The sequence below is a fragment of the Danio rerio genome, chromosome 1 (genome assembly GCF_052040795.2).
Source record: "Danio rerio strain M-AB ecotype USA chromosome 1, GRCz13ab, whole genome shotgun sequence".
NCBI classification, from domain to species: domain Eukaryota; kingdom Metazoa; phylum Chordata; class Actinopteri; order Cypriniformes; family Danionidae; genus Danio; species Danio rerio.
The window spans coordinates 49,895,138-49,908,785 of NC_141021.1; the positions used below are offsets into that span (position 1 = coordinate 49,895,138).

Here is a 13,648-nt window from a genome sequence, read left to right on the forward strand (position 1 = left end):
ATAGGCCTATATAGTGACTATAAATGTAAATGTTTGGGTGAACAGTCCTTTTAGGGTGCTAGCACCATCAATAAAGATATGGTGTAGCATTTAAAGTGGTTCCCCTATGATTACTAGCCAAAGAACCACTTTTAGTGCTATTCTCTGCTTTTTTTCATAGTGAATGACTATGTTACTTGATTGTGGAATGGAATAAAGTCTAACTTGATAACCCTTTAATATACCAATACCTAACAACATGTATTTTTATCTGTAGGTGAATTTTCCAAGTCACTGCACACGCTTTTAATAGTGGTCGTGTTGACTGTGGTTTGGTGTTTGGTTTTTCTTCTGGCGTACATAATCTGCCTGTTTTTATTGACAAACCATCAGGAACCACCGTAAGTCCAGTCATTTTCTTTTGAATGCTTTTTAATCACAATGCTACAGAATTAAAAGATTTTTCTCCTCAATGCAACAGGACAGAGTTATATTCGACAACTGAGTATGAGGTAAACAATCATTTGAATGATTCAATGGGGTACATGCACATAGACTTTTAAGTTTAGTCAGCCAGCCTCAGGGCTTCTAGTGAACTGGCATCCCATACAAAATTGATGCGTCTGATTTCTTAAGAAAAAAAAAAACAGCGATCTTAACTGCCTGCCTGAGATATGATATGAAATGGATACCAGACCATACAAGAAGCAGTGCATTAAATTCTATTTTTCCACGCCATGTCTATAAAATATGGAAATTAATTTTATCCAGTATTTTCAATGGAGTTTTTTCTCTAGCCTGCTGATCCTGACAGCACATGTGTTTAAACAGTCTACCGTCTCTTTTAACATTTTAACAAGCAAATGGATGCTTAAGTCTATTTAACTGATTGTATTTGGATTACATAACAACATCGATGCTGTAAAAGGAACCTTAAGAAATTCAAAATAGTCACATAAACCTTTACCGGAAGTTCATCATTGGCTGCAAACCACTAGCTGTGCATATAGCCCATTACGTTGAAATAATTAGCCTAATTATTTAAGAACATCTCACTGGTCAAATCAAAGACATTTATAGTTTCCATTCATTTATTTAATTCTGCTTTCTCACTTTTAGGTACCTGAAAACATGAAGAAACGGGAAAGAAGTCAAAGTTTTAGAGAGAAGGTGAACTCAGTTTACTATGAGTGGATCGCTGATCCGGATTATTGCCCACAGAGGTAACAAGATTCAAATGGCAGTACAGAAGTGAATGGGCTGGTTTAAGACAATTATTATTGTTCTTGTCATAAGAAATGCCTTAGATATGCATTTTAGCGAGTTGTAAGACTTTATTTTAACATGCTAACTGCGATTATGAAATTAAGTATTTTTGTATCGTTTTGTACATATTCTGTTAGCTCAACAGAGGGCAGTGTTGCACTAAATCACTAGTTATGTGAAAGTATATATTTTTGTGTAATCTTGAACGTTTTTGTTGTTGATATTTCTTTAATACTGTTTTGTTTCTAACATTCTTCAAATGTTCTTCAAAGTCTTCATAATGAAATAAAAAATAACTAAGAAGTGTATGTGTCTATGTGTGAGAGAGAAACTCAACATGTGTACTTTTCTTAACCCAAAAGTGTGCTAGATCTCACAAAACCTCTGTTTTGAGATGTCCTCATTTATAACCAACTTATGAAAACATATACTCATATAAATATATACAAAAACAATGTCACCATTTTGTGTGTTTGGGGTGGGGGTGGAGGTCTGGGGGTGGGTGATTCACTGGATATATCCAGCCAGAAGTCTGGATGTCCTTCAGTTTTCACTCTGTCCATGCAGCTGCTTCTCTACTCTGTCCTCTCATCCCCTGATCATGGTAAGTCTTTATGAGAAAAACATTATATGTAGGACGATACATTTGATATCATTGTACCTAAATCTTTTTGTATGTCCACAGATTATTAGGACACGTTTTCTATTTATTGCCCTCTCCTTTGTCTGCTGCTATGCAGAGGTAAGACAGAAAGTTTTAATTCATTGATAAAACATTCTCTCTGACTCGCATGCTATTAGTATAAATAACTGCAAATTTAGATTATTTTTTTGACATGTACGATTTTAAACACCTAATAATGTGATTCAAATCTTGGAAACATTTTCCAATGGACAAAATGTAGTTTTTTTCTCATAGTTTAGGCTTTATTAGCGTGCTAATCACTTTTAAATGGGTTTATGTGTGTCAAATTATGCATTACATTGTGTAAAAGTGTTTATTCTGTTTGCATTGACTGTTCCATGAAGAACCTTTAACATCCATGCAATTTTTCCATTTCACTAAAGGTTCTTTATAGTGGAGAAAGGTTTTTAAGACTGTTAAGATATTCTTCTGACTCAGAAAAATTTTATTTTTTAACTTTTTACCAACAAAAATGATTTATCTATAGGAGCATTGCTGCGAAACAAACAAACAAAAACATTGAAAATAACTTAATATTTAAGGAATAATTCAATCAAAAGTGAAATTTGTCTCCATTTGTTTTTAAATCTGTTCTTTTTTTCTTTTCTTTTTTGCACAATAAAAGATATTTTGAAGAATGTTGCAAACCAGTAACCATTGACTTTCATAGTATTTGTGTTGGGTGGCACATTTGCTCAGTGGTTAGCACAGTTGCCTCATAGCAAAAAGGTCAATGGTTCAAGTCCCAGCTGGACCAGGTGGCGTTTCTGTGTGGAGTTTGCATGTTCTGCATGTTTGCATGGGTTTGCATGAGTGCTCCGGTTTCCCCCACAGTCCAACGACATGTGGTATAAATGAACTGGGTAAACAAAACTGGATGTATTGTGTGTGTGTGTGTGTGTGTGTGTGTGTGTGTGTGTGTGTGTGTGTGTGTGAATGAGAGACTGTATGGGTGTTTCCAAGTACCGGAAGGGCATCCACTGCGTAAAACATATGCCGGAATTGTCGGTGGTTCATTCCGCGTGGAGACCCCTGATAAGGGACTAAGCTGAAGGAAAGTAAATGAATAAATATTTGTTTTTAATGGAAGTTAATGGTTACCACTTTTTATTACTCTTCAAAAAATCTTGCTCAACAAATAAAGAATGACCTCATATGGGAACCACTTGAGGATGAGTAAATTGTGACCAATTTAAAATTTTTTGGATGAACTATCTCTTTAAGAGTGTAGGACATTTGAAGGAAATGTTAACAAACAATGTCCTGACCTTATCTAGATGTCCTGAAGCACATTTTAGCTGTGTAAACCTAAGCTAGAAGGCATCAGAAGTGGCCTCAAGTTATCTTGTCTAGCAGATGCATGAACAGCTGCTGTTTATTTTGGCAGGTAGAAGCAAAGTAATTGCTACGTGGAGTAATGGAAAGCAAAACAACAGCAGACATTCCCACCTGGGTGGGATTAGGGCACTTTAGCACTATGACACAGGCACACACTCATCCTGTCCATCACAAACACAAGCATGTGATCAGTCTGCTGGTCTTATGCAGAGTTCAGGTGTCAACACACACGCAGACATGGCAGATGTGCCGCTCGTTTCATGTGGGCGCCGGGAGGTCTGGTACATCTGCACATCACCAGGACGAAGCGCCTCATGCCTTCTCATTATAGAAAGCAAACAACAGGGCTCAAACACTAAGCAGTCAGAGCAGTTGTTTGGAGGGAATGTTTTTAGAGATGACTTCATAGATGTCATCTGAATGACGATGAGCTTGAAGAACAGATCGATGTTATTTATTTTGTGGTAAGCTTAGAAGAAGCAGTGTGGGGCAAAAATAAACTGTTGCACTGTAACAACACTCTTAAAAATAAAAGATCACACCTTGTTTTAAGGTACAATTCAAACTATAAACAAACTATTAAAGTCTTTAGCTCAATAAACTACTAATTTGAGGCTTATTATTAGTAATTAAAGGAGTTGTTCTTTACTGTCGGTATTAGGATTAGGGATCATACCTTTTAAGTAATAATAAACAGCTAAATTTTAATAAAAGGTAGTTGATAGCACAGTGATTAACATTGGGAGCTGGTACTTAAACTAAAGTGTTACCAAATTAAGATTCTTTTGTGTTATTTAGGGTGCCAAAAGACTCTTTAAGATCTGCGTAAACTTTCCTTAAAAAAAAAAGGTGTTACTGTTACTTTATATTATTTAAATGCTCTTTACGTTAAGAATTAAATGGTTCTAAATGTGATTTAGTCTTTGCTGTCATATGATCTTTCAGAAATAGTTTTAATATGCTAGCTAATTTCTCATCATAATCATTGCTGTTCAATACAAGATGTAGCGGCTATGTGGAGTAACAGCTGAGAGGCTAAACCAGAGACATGTTTTGTGACGCAAACATCAAATGTACACAAGGCAAGAAGTCGTTCCAATGTCTTCACTCGTTTGTTTTCCAATATAAAACATACCTTGATCTTTTGACAGTGTAGAATTTGATTTGAGCTTAAGTTTGATTTCGTTTGAGTTTGTTTGTGTTTGTTTGGTCAACAAAGAGTACCGCGTCTCCGTTCACCCCCTCTCTCTCTCTCCTTCCTAAGTTGTGAATGAACAGGTGCCACCTACTGTATAAGCGCACTACGTAACCCCGGTGACCCTCCACCACAATCAAGTGACACGTTAACCATTTCATGTCTACTACACAAGAAAATTTGTTTGAAACTCAAATCTTTTACAACATGATAGAAGTCTTTATTCAATTCAATTCATGTTTATTTTTATTGCTCTTTTACAATGTAGATTGTGTCAAAGCTGCTTAACAAGTTCTAGTAAAGTCCAGATTTCAGACTTGAAGTTCAGTTTAGTTCAGTTCAGTGTGGTTTAAATCTCACTGCTGAAAGTTCCAACTCTGAAGAGCAAATCTATCTATGCATAGCTTCACAAGTCCCAATCCAAACAAGCCAGTGGCGAGGAAAAAAAAAAAGTTATCCAACTGAAAGAAAAAAAATTAAATGAAATAAAATGAAAGGGAAAAAAAATCATTGAATGTATTCTTGCTGAATTCAAGCATTACTATTATTATTTTTTTAATACAAATTCAATGGATGAAAAATGCTATTCATAGAACCAATTAGGAACGTTTTTTCTAGGATTTGTAATTGTTATGCTTGAAGTTAACTCTTTTTAACCAGCATTTTTGGTCCACCAAAACAAAGTATTTTGAAAATGTTAATGACCTCAGTTAGTTTGCAATTTCTGGTGTTTTAATGCAGGATAATGGAGTGAAATGCAAGTGTTTGAAAATGGAGGGGCGGCTTTCCAAAATTGGGCTTGACTGGTCTTCCGGGCTGTTGCTATAGCGGTCCACTTAACCAAGTGGCAGACTATATGGATGCTGGTACAATTTGTGCATGCCAATAGTGAGCATGAATGGTATCGTGACCATTTTTAGGCTTCAATAGTGTATTGTAGATAATTTTTCTAAAAAACAATAAAAATGCCTGGACGAGGAGTGTTTTTTATTTTTAAATGCTGTTCACTAGTATATATATATATATATATATATATATATATATATATATATATATATATATATATATATATATATATATATATATATATATATATATATACACACATATTGACACAGTTGACGTCAAAATTATTAGCTGCCTTGAATTATTCGCCCACCTGTTTATTTTTTCGCCCATTTTCTGTTTACTGGAGAGAAGTTTTTTTTTTTTAGCACATTTGTAAACATAATAGTTTTAATAACTCATTTTTAATAACTGATATATTTTATCTTTGTCATGATGACAGTAAATAATATTTGTCTAGATATTTTTCAAGAGACTTCTATACAATTTAAAGTGACATTTAAAGGCTTTACTAGGTTAATTATGTAAATTATGTAGGTTAGGGTAATTAGGCAAGTTATTGTATAATGATGGTTTGTTCTGTAGACTATCGAGAAAAATATACCTTAAAGGGGCTAATAATATTGACCTTGATGTTTTTTTTTATTATTTTTTTTATAAAAGCTGCCTTTATTCTAGCTGAAATAAAACAAACAAATAAATATTATCAGACATACTGTGAAAATTTACTTGGTTTGTTAAATATAATGATGGAAATATTAAAAAAAGAATAAAAAATCAAAGGGGGCTAATAACTCTGACTTCAACGATATATATTTATAAAAGAATACGGTCATTCTTTCTTTCCGCATGCTTTTTAGACTGAACTGAGCATTCAGACAAATTGAGTTTGAGAAATTGGCCCCCTGAGGTTGAGAGGAACCTAAATGCTCAAAAATAAAGCACTAGAGATGACACAGGATGCTATCAGATCATATGCAGATCACCACAGCAGGCTACTAAAATAAATAGTGTCTGTTCAGTGGGCTGTGAGTATAAATAAAAGTCCTATTCTTTCTGCATGGGACTCTACCAGTGGCGGTTGTTAAAAAAGGATGTTGTGTATGGTTGCTTGGGTGTTTGAATTTCACTGCTAATGTCATGAGTGTCATTAAGTTGTTATGAGATTGCATGTGGCATGGCCAACCCAGGCTCATTCTGATTACGTACTCCTATATACATTTTTGGACGGAGAAAAATACGTCCCATGAGCCTGCTGGTACTGACGGCGTCTGCATTTACATGGTCTTTCATCTTGGTGTACGCTTGAACAACTGAAAGTTTATTTAACTGAATGCATCTTAATTACCACCTCGATGCTGTAAAAGGAACCTTTTGATACTGAAAATAGTCATAATAACCTTTCACCGGAAGTTTATTGGCTGAAAAACACAAATAGCCCATTGAGAGCAGTCGATGTCAGTCTCTGATATAAGGGGTTTATTTCACTAGTAGGACCACAATACCGAATGCTTTTTTCACTAAAGTTTTGGTGTCGTCCTACACTCGTCCGAGTATACTCTAATCTCCATCAGATCTCAGCTGACACTCTCTGGAATGTGAGGAATGTACTGTCTGCCCTCTGGTTTAGGTCAATGCTCAGTGTGTGTTTATGTGTGTCGTCTATGCTCTTTACAGCCCACTCGTTGTTAAAGCCTGTGTGTGTGAAAGGTGTTTCCGCTCCGCTTGTGTTGGTGTTGTGTTAAATCTACACTGAAGTTTCTGACTCTTTTAGAGTATGAATTCCTCAGTGTCTCGGCTTTCTCTTTTTCTTTTTACTATATTTATAGGCTGCACCCTACACTGCAAAACCCAAAAAGTTAGGGTAACTCAAATTGTTTGAGGAAACTGATTGCAACAAACCATTTAAGTTCAAAAACTAATCCTAATGAGTACTGTGAACTAAATTCATTTGAGTAAACAAAGCAATTTGAGCACAGTAAAACCCAATAAATGAAGAGAACTCAAACCAACTGAGTACTGTAAAACCCAATAAGTAAAGGCAACTTAAACCGTTTGAGGAAACCGATTGCTACAAACAATTTGAGTTAAAAAAATTTATCTATATGAGTACTGTGAACTTACTGCATTTATGTTGAAGTATTGAGGTATTTAATGAACTCATTTCCTTCAACGCTGAGTTCAAAACTATTTTCAAATGAGTAGAAATAACTTTCAGTTAATTTTAAGTTAACTACACTCATTTCATTTGATAAAGTTCACTGTTGGGTTTTACAGTGTAGAATTATTTTCCCTTATTCATGATAATTGAAAAGGGAATAGTGATTGTTTGGAGATACTGAAAGCAATCTGATAATATAGTCCCCCCCCTCCCAAAAAAATTTGACTTTTTGTACGTTTAAAGAAAGTTTCATTGATGCTATTCATATTAGCCATTCATTAGCCAATGCAAAGATGCAAAACTGAGGCATTATGAATCGAAGTGATTGGTCTGTACAAGAAACTGTACTTTATTTCCAACATTTATTCAAAAGCCTCAACCGAATGAGCAGGCACGTGCACACATAGGGCTCAACCTGTGCAGTGCACATGCCCTTTTTAGTCTTGGATAGAAAGTGCCCTTCCAAAATTATCAAAAGTGCCCTCGCGACGCGACACACCCTCGGTTCCACCCTTCAGTAGGCGCGCGACAACACCGCTCTTGAGTACGCGCGCGACAACACAGGCTCACTTCAAGAAGAAGTGAATGTTTGGCATGTCTGAAAGTAAGTTTTCACTTAGTAACTTGTAGATCTGTGGTGGCATGAGCTGCAAACGTTTTTTTGATGAAAGTTCAGATAATCTTTTTTTTGTTTTGTTTTATCCCCTGTGAACCATTTGCAGACCCTTTATTATTGCAATGGGTTTCTTGCCCAGGCTAATTGTTTTACTTCAATAACCCCTATGTATCGTCAGGAGCTATGAGTATTAATTTTCTGTTGCCTGTTTGTTTTTTAACTCCCACAAAGAGTTGATAGCTGTTGTGTTGTGTTTCATGAATCGCCAAGATAACTGCAGCCTAAAAATTTTCTTTGATATCTTAAATGTCCCACTATAGTAATGTAATTTAACATGTAATTAAGTTTATTTGGGTGAAATGTTTAATAACCATGCCCAATTTTACAACCAAAAACTGAGAAAGCATTTGAAAACATTTTGGGTCTGTTAACAGATCCACTAGATGTTTTCTCTGGCAACGGTTAACACATGCTCACACATTAAGACTGGAAAACAGTGACTCACTGCCCAAGTGACCTCATGTTATTGGCAAACTACACACATTTTATGTGAAATATTCATCGCACGTGCACACTCATAGAAAAAGAGACGCATGTTACCTCAAATAGGCTTTTCCACCTTGCATGATGCCTTGGAACAGAATTCACTTCCCTTACTTCCTTGGGAAACCTTTCTATTGTGTCCCACAATCTTCCCAGTGAGAGGTTAAAGGTTAGTGTTAAAGGTTCTCTGGGATTGGAAAGATGGACAGATGTCCCTGGGCTTTATGTGGAACTATTACAGAATCTTCTCTATCCGCTTTGGTGCACACTTCTTTTTGCTATGTTAAAAGATAATATTGTATACGTTAGACTTCTCCCAAGTATGTAATGTGTGTCATGCAATCTGTAATGCAAAGCAAGAATAAATTAAATGTAAATATTATTTAAAAAAAATATTATCAAACTTTTTTTATAGCTTTCTGTACCACTTTTTGTTTTGTTTTCATATTAATTAGCTTGTTAGTAAGTGTCCTTTTTTGTCATTTTTAAAAAAAAAAAAAGTGCTTTAGTTTTTTATTTAGTTATTTTACATCATATTAAACTACATGATAAATATTTCCTGACTGAAATAAAAACTATATGTTAATTTAAGTATATAAAAAAAGTATTAATTATCCAGTATTCATTTATAATAACTTTGTAATTAACAATTTATTGAATTTATAATTACTTTTAAAAACCTCAGTGAAAACAGTTTTGAATAGCATGATTTTGCTCTGTCTATCAACATTTCTTCTGATGTTGCAGATGGTTATTTGTGTATATGTGTGGGAGTGTGTGCCATCTGTCTCACAGGCGTGGGGTGTTTTTATATGTGTGTGTGTGTTTTCAGTGAATGACAGCATGCGCTGGAGAATTGTTGTGGTCAGACTCTTTGTTACTCACTCTCTTCATGAAATGGCAAAGGTCAACAGGTCTGGCATCTGGAGCCGTTTCAGTGTGGCTTTCACTTCAGTCTGCAGCAGTCACACAGCACAATAAAAGGCCAGCACATGTCTGAGAGAGAGTGAACGAGTCCTGTTTGTTTAGGTCAGAGGTTCTCAAAGTCTCAAGTCAAATCATGATTTTCAACAATGTCCAGAAAAACAGTTTAGAACCAACTTTAATTTTACATACAGTTGAAATCAGGATTATTAAACCCCCTCAATTATTCGCCCGCTGTTTATTTTTTCCCCAATTTCTGTTTAATGGAGAGCAGATTTTTTTTCCAGCACATTTCTAAACATAATAGTTTTATTAACTCATTTCTAATAACTGATTTATTTTATTTTTGCCATGATGATAGTAAATAATATTTGACTAGATATTTTTCTATACAGCTTAAAAGTGACATTTAAAGGCTTTACTAGGTTAATTAGGTAGGCAGGTTAGGGTAATTAGGCAAGTAATTGTATAATGATGGTTTTCTGTAGACAATTGAAAAAATATATAGCTTAAAGAGGCTAATAATATTGACCTTAAACCGTTTTTTAAAAAATTAAAAGCTGTTTTTATTCTAGCTGAATTAAAGCAAATTAGACTTTCTCCAGAAGAAAAAAAATATTATCAGAAATACTGTGAAAATTTCCTTGCTCTGTTAAACATAATTTGGGAAATAATTTAAAAAGAAAAAAAATTATAGGGTTTTTTTATTTATTCTGATTTCAAAGTTTACTTTGATAAACACAGATATAATTTCCTGCCCCTTTAAAAATACAAGTGTAAAAGTGGCAGCAATGTCTTATAAACAAAGCACAACCAGAAGTACAGAAGGTCAAAAGGAGCATGGTGCAAAATACAGAGTGGTCTAATTTTATGTATTCCAGCCGCCTCAACCTTTTTTTCATAGAGGTATTTGGCATTTTTAACTGCACAATTCCAACTATCTCTTTACAAATTAAGCAGAACAGTTTTGTGCTGGATTACTGCAAAATGAACGCATATATATTTATTTATTTTTTAAACAACAGATACATGACAATAGAACAGGGGTGTCCAAACTCGGTCCTGAAGGGACGATGTCCTGCAGATTTTAGCTCCAACTTGCCTCAACACACCTACAAGGATGTGAAAGCCTAGTAAGAGCTTGATTAGCTAGCCCAGGTGTGTCTGATTGGGGTTGGAACTAAAATTTGAAGGACACTGGCCCTCTGGGGCCCAAGTTTGGACATGCCTGCAATAGAACAAACCATATCATGCCAGGATGATAGAAGGTAAATACTAAAAACAGTACAAAAACTAAAGAAACAAAACAGACCTAAAAAACAAGAGTATAAATGTTTAAATAAAATTCTTACAATTACAAACAAGCAGGACGTTTACATTTACCAAAATTTTTTAAAATAGAGCACAAATGGACTGTTTTAATGTTTTTTTTTTATCCTCACTATGTTGAATAGAACAAAAGTAATTTTTCAGTTCCTTATAAAACAAAGTAAAACTGCTTAATCAACAAAACAAATAGATTAATAACAAAAATTTCATTGTTCAGATTTTCATAATTAAAATATCCAAAAAGTACATTTTTAAAATGCTAATTAAAATTAAAAATACATTTTTTGATAAAAGCAGAAGCATCTTACCAAAGCTTTTTAACATAACCACAGTGCCAAAAGATGTTGGGTACAGTTTCTAAATGCAAAAGGGCAATTTATATCAATATCCTTTTTAAATTTACTAGAAAATGCTTAACCAGAGTTTATGAATCAGTTTAAAAGATATTTCTTTGATCTTATTTGTAACATAAATTAGGTATTTAAGGATGAGGATTGTGAAGTAATGACTGCATAGTTTCCTATTTTGGAATTCTTACAAAATTTTCCAATAGGTAATAGACGCTCGGAAACTGCTTGGTTTTAAAAAGAGAGTGAATTGATTGGTTAGTCTGTGAAAAACAAATTTTACTGCAGTATCAGCTAGACTGATTATGGACATATGAATTGAGCTACATCTCTAAAAAAGGAAACAATAACTAGAATTAATTGCAGAAAAAAACAAGAGAAATTTCCTTGGGAGTCACAGGAAAGTTAAATGTACAAGGAATGAACGTATACCTCTCTGTCTAATAATCTTTGAAAACTTAAAAAAAAGAAATGTCTTTAACTTATTTTTTAAACTGACATCCCGAGGCGGATTAAACCAATATGTACGATAAACAGCTGCTTAGGGGCCCAGGAAATCTGAAGGCCCCCAAATAAATACCTATACCTATAAATTCCATAATTGTTGTTTTCTATTGTATTTTGTACGGTGAGGGTCCAAACATTTTCAATCTCAATGTAGTTATTACATCTCCGCAAATGTATACCCCACCCTTAATCATGTATAAGTCCAGCAGTCAAACCAGTTAAAAAAAATGAAATATTTCATTTATTATTCATGTTAATTCATTAATTGAATTGACATAATATTTTAATATTGTGTTAATTCATTTAAAGAAAATAAATAATTTCAAAAGTTTTACTAGATGCTTTACGTGTTATTATTTTGCAATAAAAGATAAAATGTAGAAATATATATATATAATATATAGAGTAAAACAGCAAGATAAATTAAAAACAAATTAAAGAACAAAAGGTGCAATTTAAAACTTTTGGGCCATTGCTGGAAGTAGGCTACTTAGGGCCCCCAAATTACTTCTCTGCCCCTACATCCTCCAGTCTTTGAGAAGCAATGATTTAGGAGGACAATAGCAAAGTCATTTCGCAAGACTCTTTTTGTATTCCATTTTTCATTAAATAAAAAAAACTTTTTTGTCAATTATTAGACGTCAATCTTTTCAAGATATCTGAAGTAAAGTCCGCCATCTTGTGGTTCAACTAAAATCTGCATGTTTGTCAACATTACCAATAAAAACAGGATTTTTTAACGGTTTGAGTTAAGTATTCTGACTAAATCAACTATTAGCTTCTATCAAACTCAAAAAGGGTCCTAAAAGAGTACTTAGAAAGTACTAAAGCTTATACTTCAGTTTGATAGTACTTATGTTTACCATCCTTTACCGCAATATGGAGCCAAAGTTCCAAACGTCATGCCTAAAAAACTAAGGATCTGGTTTCTTTCAGTAAATATTCAAATGTATTGTTTTGTTTTGTGCAGGGGGTGAGGAGCAAAAGTAAAGTTTGTGCTAATGTGTTCTGTGGAGCTGGGAGAGAATGTTCGGTCACAGAGAAAGGCGAACCAACTTGTCTGTGTATCGAGGTGAGTCATGTCTATTTGTTTACTTTAGCCACACGTTCACAGTGACCCAGAAAATACCCTAAACCACATGTGTTGTGAATTAAACACATGCTGCGTTCCCAATAGGGGTTGCCAGATCTTTACAGTTTGGCATACCTTTTAAACACAACTTTCATTTGATACTACACTAAAAAATGACATGATCAATTAGTCCTGACAGCACATGTTTTAGGTCATTGTTACTTATAAAATAAAGTTAGAACTTGATTAACTTAGTTTAATAAGTTATGCCAGCTATTTTAAAAGTCAGTTTACCATAATATAAGTTCAGTGGACTCATAAGGTTAGTTTGATTCATCTTATTTTTTTACAGTGTAGTAACTTATTTATTTGGCACGAGTATACTTGCGGTAATACCAATTAAATATATACTAGTGCACATGTTTTGTTAGATATTTGTACATATTATAGATAGATATTCCATACTCAACCATTACATTAAACATACTCAAATACGCTACGTCGTATTTCATACATACAAGTTAATTTGTTTGGTTTTCTTACCTAGATATTAGTACTTCTTTATTATACTATAGTTTTATTTATTAGATGCTATTATCTTTATTAATTAGTAGTAACAATTATTATTTCTGTACAATTTAAACTCATTTTGTGATTAGTCAAAATGGCCACCGTAGAGTTCAATTAAAAAAAATGTTAGGATGAAGACACAAATATCTTACAAGTAACATTTTGAATAAGCATTGATATCTAATAAATAAGAACATATATCCAGTGAATAAATAGTAGTGTGTAGGAAATAAGGTTTTAGGTAAGTATTAGTTTGTTATAGGGTGGTGC

General features: G+C 33.8%; 1 protein-coding gene across 3 annotated transcripts in view; it reads left to right on the forward strand.

Moving 5' to 3' along the window:
• The window catches only part of fstl1a (follistatin-like 1a), a 33,030-nt gene that overhangs the window by 4,168 nt on the left and 15,214 nt on the right, over nt 1–13,648 (forward strand). Inside the window, exons 3-7 of one of the 3 annotated variants that reach the window (XM_087235220.1) lie at nt 257–380; nt 461–491; nt 1,099–1,849; nt 1,931–1,987; nt 12,707–12,808. In XM_087235220.1, the coding sequence (XP_087091346.1) occupies nt 1,700–1,849; nt 1,931–1,987; nt 12,707–12,808 (309 nt within the window). In that variant the 5' untranslated portion in view covers nt 257–380; nt 461–491; nt 1,099–1,699. 3 annotated transcript variants of the gene reach the window in all.